The following is a 17,568-nucleotide window of genomic DNA, read 5'->3' as shown; positions in this document are numbered from 1 at the left end:
TGTCTCCCGAATACTGGATACTGACGCACTTAAGCGACTGCAGCTATCGAGCTCGGTGATTATGAGTTTAAGCTACATATTCACTTGTAAGGATTCCGGAAACACAATCTTTACGATTTGCTGTACGCTTCTCTGAACTACCTGCTCGTTTGATAAGCAAGCGTAATGATATTTAGCCTGTTATAATTTACAATAAATAAGCTTTCTATTGGTAAAAGAATTACTGATGTCGGTTGAGTGGCTCTTGAGAAGATTTTTTTTGTTTACAATTAGCTTTACGTCGCACCGACAGAGATAGGTCTTGCGACGACTATGGGGCAGGAAAGGGCTAGGAGTAGGAAAGAAGCGGCTGTGACCTTAATTAAGGTACTGTCCCAGAATTTTACTGGTGTAATAATGAGAAACCACGGAAAACCATCTATAGGGCTGTCATCAAGTGGAGTTCGAACCTACTAACTCCCGAATGCAATCTCACAGCTGCGCGCTCCTAACCGCGCGGCCAACCTGCCCGGTCTTGAGAATAGCCTCCGTATACAAAGTCACAAACATTTTCTCTGGATAATATCTGTATTACGATTTGTTTACAACCAGAAAACTTATTGTACACTTATTGTTTCCCAATCACACCTACCACTCATAGTTTCAAACATACATTTAAGACAAAAGCAAGGCCTCCGTGGCTCAGACGGCAGCGCGTCGGCCTCTCACCGCTGGATACCGTGGTTCAAATACCGGTCACTCCATGTGAGATTTGTGCTGGACATAGCGGAGACGGGACAGGTTTTTCTCCGGGTACTCCGGTTTTCCCAGTCATCTTTCATTCCAGCAACACTCTCCATTATCATTTCATAGCATTTATCAGTCATTAATAATCACCTAGGGAGTGGCGACCCCATTGTAATAATAATCTATATATGGTTCATTCATTATATCCCTGACCCGGTCAAAGACTGGATAACAGGTTGTAGGTTTTCATTTAAGACAAAAACCAATTAAAAAGTTATATTGCAGTTAAATTTCTGTATTTCTTTCACACAGCAGTTAATCGAGGTGTAAACTGGAATGGTCATATATGTGGCTGCAAACTAGAAACAGAGTACTGAACCAATATTATTGGAACGTCACGTACAACTGCACACAGTATTCTGTACAAACATGTGATACATGTATACATAGCTTCTCTACGACCATTCATGGCCGAGTGTACCATAGCTGTTACATATCAGAACCCCTACAGCCTCCAATAAGCTGAGGATTAATGTTTTAATAGGCAGAAGCTCTCACAATCCGTGAGCGAATTACGTCACACGGTCTTGTGTTATTTGATAATTAAACAAACACAAACATACTTTTGAATAACTATTAACATAAATTCCATTAAATTAGGAGAATTCATTTTTAAAAGTAAGCAAGCAGATTAGCTTAAATGAGCATGAAATAATTGCTTTAAATTTTTTAAATACTTTTTCCTAGGGTATCAACAGTAATTTGTCAGTAAAATAATTTGTCAGTGGTAAATGTACAGTACTTCGGTTTTTCATGTCACAAATTATTAACTTATTATACAAGGAGTTATCAAGGTAATGTGTTGTGATGCGATGTGAAGTGCGGTGTAGTATCATCGTGTGGCCTTCAGTCGACGTCCATGGGCGATCTGTGCGTCTGCGTCTGTGTTTACATTCTGTTTGCTCTTGTGCTAAATTAGTTAGGGAGAGGGTAAAATCGGTGCCGGCACATAGACTACACCTGTCGAATAACAGAAAGAGGTCTGTTCAATGCTTAACGTCCCCATTTGACGGACGAATCATCATCAACAGCGTTGTATGCCCTCATTTTACATGAACACCGTGGAGAGGTTTGGAAGTGAACTCAGGGTTTTGGCACGCATTCTAGTGATTAGATATTTTATACCACCACCCTTCCTACCCTGCCGGCCAACATTCTGATGGTGACATTTTTTCCACCAACGGGAGTCGAACCGGCTAACCATGATGTTAGACGATAAACATTTGACACCTTAATGAACATGGCCACCAGACGGGCTATATTAAAATAATAATAATAATAATAATAATAATAATAATAATAATAATAATAATAATAATAATAATAATAATAATAATAATAATGATGTGAATTACAGCAATAAAATGATTGCTGTATTAATAATTTTGTACGAAAGGCCCATGTTTCAAAACATACTAACGACAATCTTTATGACCATTTAGGCGAAAGTAGATAGGCCTACACTCATATTGTAAGAAAGGAACTAAATCGACAGAAATACCTTTGGATAGGTAAAGATCGACTGAGGCACTATAGACATCTGATTATTCTTTCATCTACTGAGAGTGAAGCAAGAGAGAATTTTCAAAAGTAACTTTCATGGTACTGAAGATCTCAGAAGATTTTTATATATATTTCTGTTGAACAACTGAAAACTCCGTGGCTCAGGCGGCCAGCCTCTCACCGCTGGATTTCGTGGTTCAAATCCCGGGCACTCCATGTGAGATTTATGCTGGACAAAGCGGAGGCAGGACCGGTTTTTCTCCGGGTACTCCCATTTCCCCTGTCATCTTTCGTTCCAGCAACACTCCAATATCATTTCATTTCATCTGTAAGTCATTAATCATTGCCCCAGAGGACTGCGACAGGCTTCGGCAGCCGGCACAATTCCTATCCTCGCCACTAGACGGGGCTTCATTCACTCCAATCCTGACCCGGTAAAATGACTGGAAACAGGCTGTGGATTTTCATTTTTTTTAAATTGAATAACTGCCCTCCGTTGCAGGTAGCTCTTACCGACTCTGTATATTCACATAAATTTCATATACAATTAAAAGTGCAGTTTATAAAATACATAGATTTGGTTAAAAAACAAGAATTGAACAAAAAATGATATTAGTGAGAAACTGGAGACATATGGTTATTATCTGATATAATTATGTGATACCGTGATAACAATTTCGTTGTAATTATAATCTTACGATTTACAGTATATGTTGATCACACTACATATCTTTTACTTCCCATGAGCATATAACTTAAAGAAATGGTCTTGTTCATTGTTCATTTCACCAGGACCATTTCTCAAGTAGCCTATAATTTTTTCAAACATTCAGCGTCTCCCCCCACCTTCCTTCCTTGCTCGCGCGCCTACAGTCTCGTATTTAGCGCCTTGACAATATACGATAGGCAAGCTCTCTTATACATTTGTGTGGCATGTAGCGGAACGCCACACTATTGCAGGCGCTGTCGTTCATTCAACGCTTTCAATATACTTACGAGAGAAATGATGCCACACCACACAGCATACGAAATTTTTTGAGAGAGAGAGAGAGAGAGAGAGAGAGAGAGACCCCTTTGGGGTGGGGGCGAGGGGTTGGCAATACGTATAAAAATAATCGAAAATAGTGTCGAATCCATATTTTTCTAGGTTGCTGAGATGAATAGTGACACTACGGATATTTTTAAAGTACAATTCAGCCCGTTTTAGGGTGGCAGGGGTACAAATATTACCTACTATCTGGAAAATATACTGTGGTGGCAAAACGCTCCTAGAGCCCCTAGGGAAGGGAGTGAAATATAATCGATAATAAAATTTAAAATAGACGTGAATTAATGAGGAACTTCCAGGCATCTTAGAAAGGTAAAACTTGGTACCAGACAAGCTGATGACTTCAGGATCCCTAGAAAAACCGAAAATTCTCAACATTCTCTGAGGGGGACACGCTGAGAGTTTCAAATTTCCAAAAGAACGCAGTCCGATATATTTATCCAAAACGATAACCTATAGGTTTCATGGGCTTAAAAGTTTCCTGAAAGTCCTAATTTTTAAGCCCCTCCTCCATATCGAGATGGCGGCGTAATCTGCCAGACGAACGGTACGTCGTATCACAAAACGGATGGCACGATCTATGTTAAATTTGGAGTGATCTACAACTTTGGTCCTATGACTTTTTGTCGTATCTCTATCCCTTATACGTTAAATTTGGCTCTATTTCTGTACTGTCCCTATATTTCGCACTTTGTACACGTATGATTGATGGTTTGAATCACTTACAGGAAAGATAGGATCGTAAAATTCGACACGAATATTGACCCACCCAGTAGCAATATGTAGCCAAATTCAATGATGGAAGCTGTCACATTAGTATCTAAAAAGAAATGAACTGTGAAAACCTTACACCAATTTCACCCTATTCCACGCTTCTAAAACAGTTTTACCGTTAAATAGATGATATACAAGAAAATATAGGACCATCCGTTTAGATCGCTAAAAGAGGCCAGAGACGTCTTATCGTTTTTAGATATGATTCACCGTTTACCAGTAGTTATTCTGTAAATGAAGGTGAACATGCATGTACTTCAGTATGTCGATCGATATTTATTCGTTGAAGTCAATTTGTAGCGATATAGAAAGGGTATGTCTGTCATTGTTATTAATACTTTACAATACCTTACTTTCCACATCGACTTTGACTGGTAGTAGGAATGGAGTCCTCCTCCAACTCCTGTGTACCATTTAATGAATAATTTTCTTCTCAATTTGACTAGCAGAAGGTAAGGGAGTGCGCATTTTTTTCAAAACACCTTTACCCGATTCTGTTTGTCAGTAGGCAAGGGTGCCCCTCATTATAAACAAATTTACCCATCTAAAATGTGACTGACGTTACGCATAGTGGCCTTCTATTATAATGGAAACTCACCAACTAGGTGTGACTGGCAGTAAGCCGACTGGCAGGGTCCGTCATTATAATGATAACAACACAACTCAATTTCGACTGGCAGTAGGGAAGGTGCCTGCCATTATAATAAAAATTCCTCAACTGTAATCTGTATGAAAGTAGGAAATGGGGCCTCCTATTGTAACAAAAATTCCCCAAATCGATTGTGGCCGCGCAGTAGGCAATGGAGCCTGCTGTTGAATGCTTTTTTTGCTATTTGTTTTACGTCGCACCGACACAGATAGGCTATGTCTTATGGCGACGATGGTATAGGAAAGACCTAGGAAGTGGAAGGAAGCAGCCGTGGCCTTAATTAAGGTACAGCCCCGGCATTTGCCTGGTGTGAAAATGGGAAACCATGGAAAACCATCTTCAGGGCTGCCGACAGTGGGGCTCGAGCCCACTATCTCCCGATTACTGGATACTGGCCGCACTTAAGCGACTGCAGCTATCGAGCTCGGTGCTGTTAAATGAAAATTATCAACTCCTTTGTGAATTGCAGCAGACAAGAGGACCTGCCGTTATCATCACAATTCCGCAACTCGCACTTTACATTAGAAACATCGTCTGTGGACCTCCCCATGCTGTTTCTCAGATAACGCCAAGAGACATGCAATTTAAAATATCTTATTCACTTCATGTAGAGTAATTTACTTCGATATCCGTATACAATATAGAATGCCGTAGCGAAGCACGGGTACATAAAGAGATAAAACTGCTCAAGACAGAACTCTATGGTTTCAGCGATAGCGCTTAAACTTTAAGAATGGATGTCAAAACTTGGTTTGCTTGACGATAAAGTCTGCTTCGCTTAGCTGGTAAATTTACTTGAGCGGTAATCGGATTTGCAAATGTTTTAAGTCCTGAATGGATCTTGCACTCAAGGGATAGTAAAAATTCATGTATCAATCTCTAAGTAATTTTCATCTATCTAGAATTACACAAAATGTCCCTGTAAGGTGTTGAAACACTTTGTTGATGCTCTAAACGCGGAAGAATCGTTTGTGTATACAGCAAGAATTTCTTACCTCTATACGAAAGGTCCAGCCATCAAGACTAAGAAGTCTAAGGCTGTTGTTCTTGGCCAAAGACTGACAAACGAGCTGAGTAGGACCGTCTTCTAGAACCAGCCTCTGTGAGCCCAAGTCAAGTAGCTGTAGGGAATTGTTGTCTGAGAGTCCTAGTAACACGGGTAGGACCTCTCCCAGCCGGGTACCACCCTCAAGGCGCAGTGCATCCAGGCTTGTCGATCGGCGAATCTGCAATCGGTATAACACAATTAAAAGACATCCCAAATAACTTCACTTTTCATGACCCAATAAAGTGAAACGGAACAAAAGTAGGTCACGATTTCACTACTGACCACTGGAGGCAAATAAAATAAAAACAAGAAGAGAACAAACAAACAAACAAACAAACAAACAAACAAACAAACAAACAAACAAACAAACAAACAAACAAACAAACAAAGCATATATACGTTGATATGCGCCTCGGCAGATTTTACGAAGTAGCCATAAATCCTTAAAGGTTCGGTGACAGAATGTGCAACTATAACTGCGTGGGTAGGACTGAAATAGATTCATAATTTTAACCATACAAATTACAAAATCCGTGAGTACAACCTTCAACAAATATGGAACTCTTAATTACAAGAGATAATGAAGTCCATTTCAAAAATCTTAAGAAATCTTCTCTAATATACGGAAGAAAGAAAAAAAGAAAGAAATAAAGGAAGGAAGAAAGGTAGGTGGGAAGGATGTGAGATGGGGGATAACAGTTTGGGGTAAAAGTGCTTACAGGTTGTATAGTACAAATTCTCATACTGACCGGTAGGAAATTAGCGTAGGTATGTTAGCCAAAAATAGCTGAACATTCTACTATATTTAATAAATAGGGTGTCCTTGAAAATGTTTCCGATGTTTACAGAGGGTGCACCACGCAAAACACGGAGCAGAAAGGGTCCTACGCCACTGCGTACTACAGACCGTATTGCTTTCGCAGTCAGGCAGGTTAGTTTCGTCAGATGTACGGTAGTGCTCAAATGGTGCATGTTTTGTTGTGACGCTGTAGTACTGTAGTTTGCTTTCTTCTCTGGCCTTACAGCACGTAATAGAGACTTATTATTCAACACGGGGAATGGCCGATAAGAACTTCTGTTATGGGCAAGAAAATGGAAACAACCTAGGGGCACGTAATCTGTGCTGACAAACATACAATACGCCGCACACCATCTGTCAAGTCGTTTAGTACCCTATCACAGCGCCTTTCGGAAACGGGTTTCCTTGCACTAAGAACAAACGGTCGTGGCAGACCTCGAACAATTCGCACACCTGATATGTAGCAGCAGGTATTAGAACATGTGGAGGACAATCCTGGAACGAGTGTTCGAAGACTAGCCGCAACTGAAGGTATTGCTAAACGTGTTCTCTGGACGACCTTCCACGAACAGTTGCTCTGTCCATACCATGTGCAGCGTGTCCAAACTCTGTGGCCACACAATCGGCTCGCCAGATTTCACTTCTCGCAGTGGTTTCCCCAAACATGTGCCCATGACCTGCATTTCACATCGAAGGTTTTGTTTACAGACGAGGTGGGTTTCACGAGAGAAGGTATCGTATATTTTCATAATACCCGCGTATTGGCCGATGCAAATCCGCATGCAGTGAAAGAGAGACAACACCAGCACAAATTTTGTATCAACGTATGGGCAACAATTCACGGGGACAGACACAGTCGGTACGTTCTACACAACAGATTGAATGGTCCTACGTATCGTACCTTCTTTCGGGACCAGTTACCCGTGTTGCTGGAGAATGTGCCACCACAGGAACGACTGAAAATGTGGTACATGCTTAATGGTGCACCGGCTCATTTTCATCGTAGGGTTAGGCGACACCTAACATGGGTTTTCCATGAGCGATGGATTGGTCGGGGAGGGCTTTGGGGACATGTATAGATCACGGTGTATGCGGTCCCCATGAATGATATGGATACATTACGAGAACGCGTGTTCATTGCCTGTGATGCAATCCGGCAACAGCTAGGGGTGTTTCAACGAATGTGTGATTCCATGCAACGTAGGGTGGACGGCTGCATTGCAATGGATGGAGGTCACATCGAGCACATGTTGTGAAGAGCAGATCAAAGGCATTGTGATCATTGATGGTAGTGGTAGCGGATCATAACTCCGAAGATACTGGTTTTGCGACCAATGTTTATAGCACCTTTTCCCCTTCACTTGTTGTTGTGTGCTATCCCCTCTGTAAATATTGGAACCTTTTTCAATGACACCCTCTATATTAGACAGTAATACCTAAAGGAAAATAGGAAAGGAGTGATTTGAGAACAGAATATTTATTTCTATCAGAAACCGAGAAGTTTTATCCCGCTAGACAGACAGTGCAGAAATTATACCGTCTGCTATTATTTTACGCACAGTAATCACAATTGCGGGAATCATCACTCTCTTTGGTTCACTTACCGTTTCTCCCAGACAGAGGGCGTCTTCTGCACCCAACAGACACTTGCTCACGTTCAGACTTCTCAGCTTGCAGGCAGGGTCCCTAGCAGCTTCAAACACATCATGGAAGCCAGAGCCTGCATGCGCCGTGGGGTCGCAGGCTGGCAGAGGATGGAATAGTCTCTGGAAGAGGACGCTGTCGGAGTTCCTCTTGCTGTCCCCACTGTAGCCATCGAGGAGCAGTTGTTGTAGAGGCTGACGGGGGAGTGTGGCAGGGCGCCCCAAGCTGTTGTAGCCACCCATCACCCCTCGAGGAAGGGAGGAAAAGTAGTAGGACGAGGAGCTAGTTTTGGGCGACACGTTACTCAGGAGAGAAGGCTGCTTCGTCAGGTGTTGCAGAGTGTTCACCCCGCTGCCTACTCCACCGCTACTGCCACTTCCAGAACCTGGGAATATGAACACATATCTGTATTATTTTACCAGGGGATACACACGACTTGCTTTGTTGCCAGTGGGACAAAGGTTGGTGATTTAATTAAGGTAAATGCCGGGTCAGTGGTGACGCCTCACCAATCGAGGCATGCATCGCACTCTTGCAGCTTGTGCCAGCTCGTTGCCGACGAACTCGTACAAGGAGAGCTCGCTAATTCTCAGATCGTCTGAGTAATTCAACTCGCCGTGTGGAGCGCAGATCGCCGAGCTGGAATAGAGCGGTGAGCTAGCACGCTGGCTTTTGACTACTTTCAGGTGACGTATAAGCTACAATCCGAACCACTTCCATTTATATGATTAGGATGCTAATACTTTGAGTAATATACATTCCGTGGATCAGTGGTCATCGGATCCCTAGATCGCGGGTTCAGGTCCAGTAGAGGTAGTCTGATTTTTTGAAGGCTCGGAAAGAGTCCATTTGATACTCCATGTCGTACGATGTCGGCATGTAAAAGAGCTCTGGTGACACAATTGGTGTTTGTCCGACAGAACTAAAACTAAGCCATACCATCCAAGGGAATTCCGGTTTACTCAGAGCCAAATTGTTGCAAAGATGCCAGAAATATTTGGGATAAGCTGAAGAAAGTATCATTATCATTATTATTATTAATATATTTCAATTGGGTGATATCCTGGTGGCAATGCGTACTTACAGTAGAAACAAGAAGTAAAATTAAAACATAATTTACACATCAAAAACAACAACAAGAACAACATAAAAACCAACTATAACTAGAAATTATATCGAAACGAGAAATTGCATAAGACAAAGAAGTCACGATAACAGAGGAAGAAAAGGTCTGACTCCTTGGCTGAATGGTCGGCGTTGAGGCCTTCAGTTCATAGGGCCCCAGACTCCATTCCTGTCCGGTTCAGGGATTTTATTCGCGTTTGATTAATTTTTCTGACTCGGGGGTTGGGTGTATGTGTATGTTACAACATCCTCCTCTTCATATGCAGACAACCAACCACACTGCCAACCACGAAATCCATCCACATAGGTTTGCTGTTAGGAAGGGCATCCGGCCATAAAACATGTGCGATACAGTTCGCACCCGCGACCCATCAGGTGTAGAAAGTGCGGTAGAAGAAAATACAACAAAACAATAAAAATAAATACAATTAAAAACGACATACTCGTAGCATAGCAATCATAACTGCAACAGCATAGAAATTAACAATAAATTTACACTAAGCAACTTATACAGTAACATAATTACAACGCAGTTACTCAGAAATTCACTCAAAGTTTACAGAATATTCCAATGCAGTGGTGTGTCACAATTATAATTACAAGGCAATCATATACAATTGTTTTTGCAAGTTGCTTTACGTCGCACAGACACAGATAGGTCAGGAAAGGGCTAGGGGTGATTAAGAAGCGGCCGTGGCCTTAATTAAGGTACAGCCCAAACATTTACCCGGTGTGAAATTAGGAAAGAATGGAAAACCATCTTCAGGGCTGCCGACAGTGGGGTTCGAACCCACTATCTCCCGAATACTGGATACTGGCCGCACTTAAGCTACTGCAGCTATCGAGTTCGGTCACATACAAATTGCTCCAAGAAAATAAAATGTAAGCATTTCTCCTTCGCTGGAATAATTACGTCTATATACTAGGTACACTACTATGTTTTCAATACCCGTTAGTACCTGACATTGTAGTCTACTTTGTGTTGCGTAGTGTGCGTCTACCCTTTTACAGATTCCTATTTTATGATAAACATTACCTCTACATCCATTCTGGTGGGAGGGAGGAGGAAGTATGAAGCTAATTTTACAAGTAATCATGAACATGTCAGTTCAGTTCTTCACAGGTCATGCAAAATGGATCATTAGATTAGTTATTCAGGATAAAACGTTTAATATTTTAATGTAAATTTGTTCTTGCGTTCCTGCTTCCATTGTATGTGTGGTCAGCGGAGCATTCAGACTCAATTCAGAACTTAGCCAGGGGTTCAGCTATCTGCCACCACGCGCTGATTCGACTGAATATCCCACCCGATGAAGCCAGGATTCGAACCTTGGGCTATGTTTGGGCGTCGAATTGCTGGACCACAACACCAATACACCCCTGGAAGTGTCTTCAGCTGATCTCAGGTCACTAGAACCACACTGGCTTATCGAATTGCTCAACTACCAAACCAGTACACCCTTCGGGTGTCTTAAACTGATCTCGGGTGTTTCTGGAGTCACTAGAACTACATTGGCTCATGGCTTTGCTAGACCAGAACCCAAGTGTAACCCTTGAAGTGTTTTCAGCTAATCTAATCTCAGGTGTTTTGGGGTCACTAGAAACATCTGGCTGGCTGTCCCTCTTCCTGACGCTATGTGATATTTTGTCGGTGAAAATTCCTACTTGAGAGCTATTGGAACTCGTAACTCTATCCTTTGGGTGGAATACCAATAATGGATTTCTTGTGATAACCTAGATACATATTATTTAACGTTGTCCAACTGTTTCTTCTATTCTCGTTCTCCTGGTCTCATATGAGACAGTTTTGAAGTTTTGATCAGCGATTGCTCCTGTATTATCTTCTTCTTTATCTGTTTACCCTCTAGGGTCGGTTTTTTCCTCGGACTCAGCGACGGATCCCACCTCTACCGCCTCAAGGGCAGTGTCCTGGAGTTTCAGACTCTGGGTCGGGGATACAACTGGGGAGGATGATCAGTACCTCGCCCAGACGGCCTCACCTGCTATGCTGAACAGGGGCCTTGCGGGTGGATGGGAATATTGGAAGGAATAGATAAGGAAGAGGAAACGAAGCGGCCGTGCACTTAGGTTAGGTACCATCCCGGCATTTGCCTGGAGGAGAAGTGGGGAACCACGGAAAAACACTTCCAGGATTGCTGAGGTGGGAATCGAACCCACCTCTACTCAGATGATCTCCCGAGGCTGAGTGGACCCCGTTCCAGCCCTCGTACCACTTTTCAAATTTTGTGACAGAGCCGGGAATCGAACCCGAGCCACCGGGGGTGGAAGCTGAACACACTAACCACTACACCACAGAAGCGGATCTGGTTCTATATTATACCAAATGAAAATTATACGTATTAATACCGAGAGAGGGATGGCTTGAGTTGCAATCCGTGTAGCTGTAAGCATGCATTCGAGGTATGATAGATTTGAATCCCCCCGTTGACAGCTGTGAATGTGGTGAACACTGGAGCTGTACCTTAATTAGGATCATGGCGGTTTCTTTCCCAGTCGCAGACCTTTCCTACTCCACCGTCACCAAAATTCTACATGAATCAGTGATACGTTAAACGCTTGCAACAACACCACACTTATTAATGATTAGTACCCTTTGGAGTAATCCATAATCGTGAAAAAATATATAGAGCTATGTCTCGCTACGTGGGAGAATTGCATTCATATTGGCCTCGTACTACAGCTTCGTGTATGAGTGACGTTTACAGCTAATATCTGGCTAGTTTCGTAAGTTATATTACAGAAGTTTTACTCTTAATTGAGGAACTGCGCCAAGTTACGAACGAACTCCCTCCAAACTCACCGCTTCAGACGTTTGTCTGGCTCAGCAGGATTATACACCTCACTGCCTTCGAGGAAGCGAATGTCTAATATCAAACCACAACTACAGTTGTCTTATGTTAACAGTAAGAAACATTCACCTCATATTTGATAGGATAACATATATACGTATTTTTATTTATGGAATGAAAATAAATGAATCTAAAATCTTCACTGGAAAACTGTACAATGATCTACTATAGTGTAAGTATGGAGGTTATTTCAGAAGTCATGGCATATGTGGGAACATGATAGGTCCAGTATATCGTCGGCATATTGGAAAACCCACATAACTCTCTTTGGGTAAACTAGTCAGGAAAGAAAATAGTAAAAGAAAATCATTAAGAGTTATGCACATTTAAATTCAATCTGATTTTTTAATGTGACTTAATCAGTTGTGGTTTGGTAGTACTGCACTTTCGCTTGCTCAAAGGCAGTGAGGTGTATAAGCCTGCTAAGCTAGAAGCGGTGAGTTTGGAGGGAGTTGGTTCATAACATGAAATGAACTTTTCAAACCACAACTCTGTAAGTCACATTAAAAAATCAGGTTGAAATTAAATGTGCATCTTTCAATCATTTTGCTTTATTATTTTTCTTTCCGACCAAATTTACCCAAACATAGTTACGCATTTTTCTCACTATGCCAAAAATATACTAGACCTACCATGTTCCCACATTACAAGTGATAAGCTTTAACAGCTTCATTTCAAGTAATACTAATCCCGTATTGACTATAATCAATTAGTGAATATTCAAGATAAACTTAAATATTATAACTAAGTGGTCCGCCTATTGAATACAATATATAATTTATTATATTTATTACATGTTTCGTCCTCTAAGGGACATCATCAGCTAATAATAAATTAACATTAATATATCAGAAATACAAAATATATATATTATTAAAATTGGCAAGACACATTAAAATATTGATATATAGTTACGACATTTAAAATAAGATCTTCCAAATTTTGTTAAAATTGTAAATCATATGATAGATAAAACAGTTAAACTAAGGAATGCATATTAAAGTTTTAACAAATCTTTCATCAAGAGATACAAATCAAGTGTGCTATTTACAACAATTGATTATTTAAGATTTTATAAAGCAAAACTGGTATTTTCCAAGAATATCAACAAGAGTAAAATGGACAATTTAACTGTTTTATCTATCATATGACTTACAATTTTAACAAAATTTCGAAGATCTTATTTTACATGTCGTAACCATATATCAATATTTTAATGTGTCTTTCCAATTTTAATAATATATATTTTGTATTTCTGATATATTAATGTTAATTTATTGGGGACGAAACATGTACTAAATATAATAAATTATATATTGTATTCAATAGGCGGACTATTAGTTATAATATTTAAGTTTATCGTGAATATTCACTAATTGATGTTCCCACATGTTTGGAAGATATAACACTGTTATTTATGTCATTAAAATGTAATTGTAATATTTTCTTGCTTTTTTTTTTGCTATTTGTTTAACGTCACACCGACACAGGTCTTATGGCGATGATGGGATAGGAAAGGCCTAGGAATGGGAAGGAAGCGGCCATGGCCTTAATTAAGGAACAGTCCGAGCATTTGCCTGGTGTGAAAATGGGAAACCACGGAAAAACATCTTCAGGGCTTCCGACAGTGGGGTTCGAACCCACTATCTCCCGGATGCAAGCTCACAGTTGCGCGCTCCTAACCGCACAGCCAACTCGCCCGGTAATGTTTTCTTAATCTGAAAATAACATGTGATTGGAGATACGAAGAATGCGTCGATGAGTTGAAGTACAATATTGTCCAGTAATGGACGTTATAAGGCCTCCGTGGCTCAGACGGCAGCGCGTCGGCCTCTCACCATTGGATATCGTGGTTCAAATCCCGGTCGTTCCGTGTGAGATTTGTACTGGATAAAGCGGAAGTGGGACATGTTTTTCTCCGGGTACTCCGGTTTTCCCCGTCATCTTTCATTCCAGCAACATTCTCCATTCTCATTTCATAGCATCTATCAGTTATTAATAAATCACTTTGGGAGTGGCGACCCCATCGTACTAATAGCCTATACCTGCTTCATTCATTACATCCCTGACCCGGTCAATGACTGGAAAACAGGTTGTAGGTTTTCAATGGACGTTATAAGCTTTGCCATTATGTGGGTAATACGTTTTGGTAACGGCATGAAAATAGCATTTTTGGTCATACATGAAGTTATGCAGTTTTCTCATTACGTCTTTTCCTTCCTGGCCTTTATTAACATGTGTATTTGGCCCTGTTTTACGGCCGGTTGCCCTTTCTGACATCAACCCTATATGGTGGGATGTATTCACTGTTGTATTTTTTGTTGGGGTTGGTAGTGTGATGTGTTGTGTGTATTACTCGCACACTTTTTAGTGATAGATATGTGTACAGGGTTGAGGAGTAAGGAGGGGGCTCTCCCGGTTCCGGTAATACTGTCAACTGAATGGAAATGAAATCTGAATTGAATCGATAATATGATCGAAAGATATGAATTTTCTAAACCTTTATTATCTTAAGCTAACAACTATGTCTCACACACACATCATATAACATTTATTGATGCGAAACTTGTTCCTAGCATGAATTCTATAGTTTGGCTTTGCTGTGTAAACAACAACAGTACTAGTACGTAAAGTGTACGCCAGTTGTCGCACAGCGAAGCATGAGTGATTCCTAGTTTTTGTTTCAAAGGTTGCCAATACGAATTTCGAAGATTGCGGAGGTCGACCGATTCAGCACTAGGGTGTCCATCTATCACAAAAAAAGTGTGCGAGTAATAGATGATATGCAGTTTTCTTACTAAGCCGACGATGTATTTTTGAAAACTTCTGTCACAATCTACTTGAATATCACCAATAGATGGCGTTTATGTGGATTGAAGATTCCTCCATAAACAGATCGGAGGCCTGTAAAATGTGGTTACATAGGAGGATGCTCAGAATACCCTGGGCAGATTTTGTAACCAATAATGAAGTGTTAAGGAGAGCTAGAGATGATCGTGAGCTGGCAAACATCATCAAAGCCAGGAAAACAGCTTATTTAGGCCATGTTCTGGGAGCTAGAAAGAACGGGCTTCTACACATCATATTAAAAGGAAAGATAGAAGGGAAGCGAGGAGCTGGTAGACCACCGATGTCATGGCTCCAAGACAGCAAAGACTGGACTTGCGTCAACAACACCGAATACATCTTCAAGTTAGCTAAAGAAAGGGGTGCTTTTTGCAGCGTGAACGCCAACGACTGGGGGACCGGATATGGCACTTGAAGTAGAAGAATGTGATTAGTAAAGTTTAAGTGTGCTACCGGCGGTGCTCCAAGTTGGATACAAGTAAAGTTGAACAGCTGCTATACATGAAAATTACGGCTATCCGTAGCAGAAATTCACGTCAGTATTATGCGGAGTTAAGAGAAACGTTGCGTGACAGAGCTCTGCCATGTCTAACTGTTGACGTCTTGAGACGTTTAGTCCTAATATTACAAATAAGCGTTCCGACAGCTAGCGCAGGAGGGAAGGCCTTCTCACTCTGGTGTTCGCTCAGCCCGCTGTATTCTGTTGTAGCGGGCAGCAAGATCTAACTAAGAAGTGAAAGGTTTAGTAACTCCAAGAAAATCCAGAGGGCGGGGAGGGCAGGGGGGTGTTGGGGCAGCAGACACGTCTCCATGGCAGTAGGGTGCGTACACTTTTCCATGGCAACCATACCCCTACACCCTTCTGTCCAGCCAGGCAGGCAGTGAACTCACTTTCTCTGCGCTGGCTGTCAGAAAGCTTCTTTTAATATTGCGACTATAGATGTTTAGCAGCTGCTGAACTACCGCGTCCCGTGTCAGCTCACACAGAGATGTCAGTGGCCTTCATCGACAAGTGCTTAACAGAAGAAAAGTGCTAGGCTGTGTAGAACTATCCAAAACTACAAGTATTTCTGTGTCGACAGTGTTTCAAATTTTACAAAAGCCCTTACACATGTACCCCCTGTGGGTGGGGACGGTAAAATAACACCCACGGTATTCCCTCTTTGCTATAAGAGGCGTCTAAAAGGGCTCCAGGGGCTCTTAACTTTGGAGCTCGGGTTGGCGACCAAGGGGCCCTTATCTGAGTCCTGGCACTGCTTCCACTTGCTTGTGTCAGGCTCCTCACTTCCATATGTCCTATCCGACGACCCTCGGTCAACTCTTGTTCTCTTCCGACTTCGACGGTATTAGAGCACTCGAAGCCTAGGGAGTTCTTCATTTTCACGCCTTTCGTGGCCCTGGTCTTTCTTTGGCCGATACCTTCATTTTTCGAAGTGTCGGATTCCTTCCATTTTTCTCTCCGGTTAGTGTTATACAGAGAATGGTTGCCTAGTTGTACTTCCTCATAAAATATTCACCACCACCATCTTACACATGCACAAGATTTTTGTTCGTTTTTTCCGTAATAAAACAATGATTTAATTTACTTCTTTCGATTACCCTCGCCAATGCTGATGCTTTATCAGAATATATACCGTATTTCTCCGAATCGAAGACGACCCTGAATGCAAGGTGACTCCCACTTTTTCCTTAAAAAGTCAGGCTTAAAAAGTGCTTTGTAAAATCATACGAATGCATTTCTTGTATAGCACGCATTTTTAGATTATCTTTGTCTTCACGTCAACACCGAACATTGGCTTTAGTTATGCCGTGTTTTTTGTCTTTTTTTGCGGCTGTACAAATTATTCTTTATTTCCGCGGGTTTAATAACCATTAACTTAAAATTGGCATCATCCCATTGAAAATTTGCCGACAATACCTGTTCCACGCGTCTCTATAATACAACGATCGATCAAGAAAATATTCTTGCTGTCTATAAAACTGTTACTTTTCCTGTCGGGTACAAACGGCTGCCGCTACACGCACGTCTCGCTTGCCGGGTTCGGCCAACTTAAGCGGCTAGCGATGTATAGCTTGTATAGGCCAATAGCGACGCGGACGTTGAAGGTCAACGAACGGGTTTATTGCGCCGTGGTATGGCCATTCACCCTTGCGTTTTTCGCGCACATACCTTGCAGTTTCATCTTCGACTTCGTTAAAGCGTTCTCGTTGCGGGCCACTGAATGCATTTTTTGTACGTTACGCATTTTTAAAGTTTCCTTGTCTTCACGCTAACGCCGAATATTGGGCCTATGCCGTATTTTCTTGCGAGTGCACAATTATTCGTTATTTCTGCGTGTTGAATAACCATTAACTTAAAATTGGCATCATACAGTAATATTGACGAGAACCCGTTGAAAATTTGCTGGCAATACCTGTTCCACGAATCTTCACAATACGGCGATCCATCATGAAAATATTTCTGCTGTCTATAAA

At 41.5% G+C, this 17,568-nt stretch overlaps 1 protein-coding gene across 1 annotated transcript in view; it reads right to left on the bottom strand.

The window, feature by feature from the left end:
• The window catches only part of LOC136869567 (uncharacterized), a 394,710-nt gene that overhangs the window by 9,027 nt on the left and 368,115 nt on the right, over positions 1–17,568 (bottom strand). The window contains exons 5-6 of the mRNA XM_067144860.2: positions 8,212–8,636; positions 5,756–5,986 (exon numbers count right to left, since the gene is read on the bottom strand). Coding sequence (XP_067000961.2) covers positions 5,756–5,986; positions 8,212–8,636 — 656 coding nt within the window. The remainder of the gene's footprint in view (positions 1–5,755; positions 5,987–8,211; positions 8,637–17,568) is intronic.

The sequence above is a fragment of the Anabrus simplex genome, chromosome 1 (assembly GCF_040414725.1).
Source record: "Anabrus simplex isolate iqAnaSimp1 chromosome 1, ASM4041472v1, whole genome shotgun sequence".
NCBI classification, from domain to species: domain Eukaryota; kingdom Metazoa; phylum Arthropoda; class Insecta; order Orthoptera; family Tettigoniidae; genus Anabrus; species Anabrus simplex.
The sequence above is the reverse complement of the archived record's forward strand: the minus strand, read 5'-3'. Positions and strand labels throughout refer to the sequence as shown.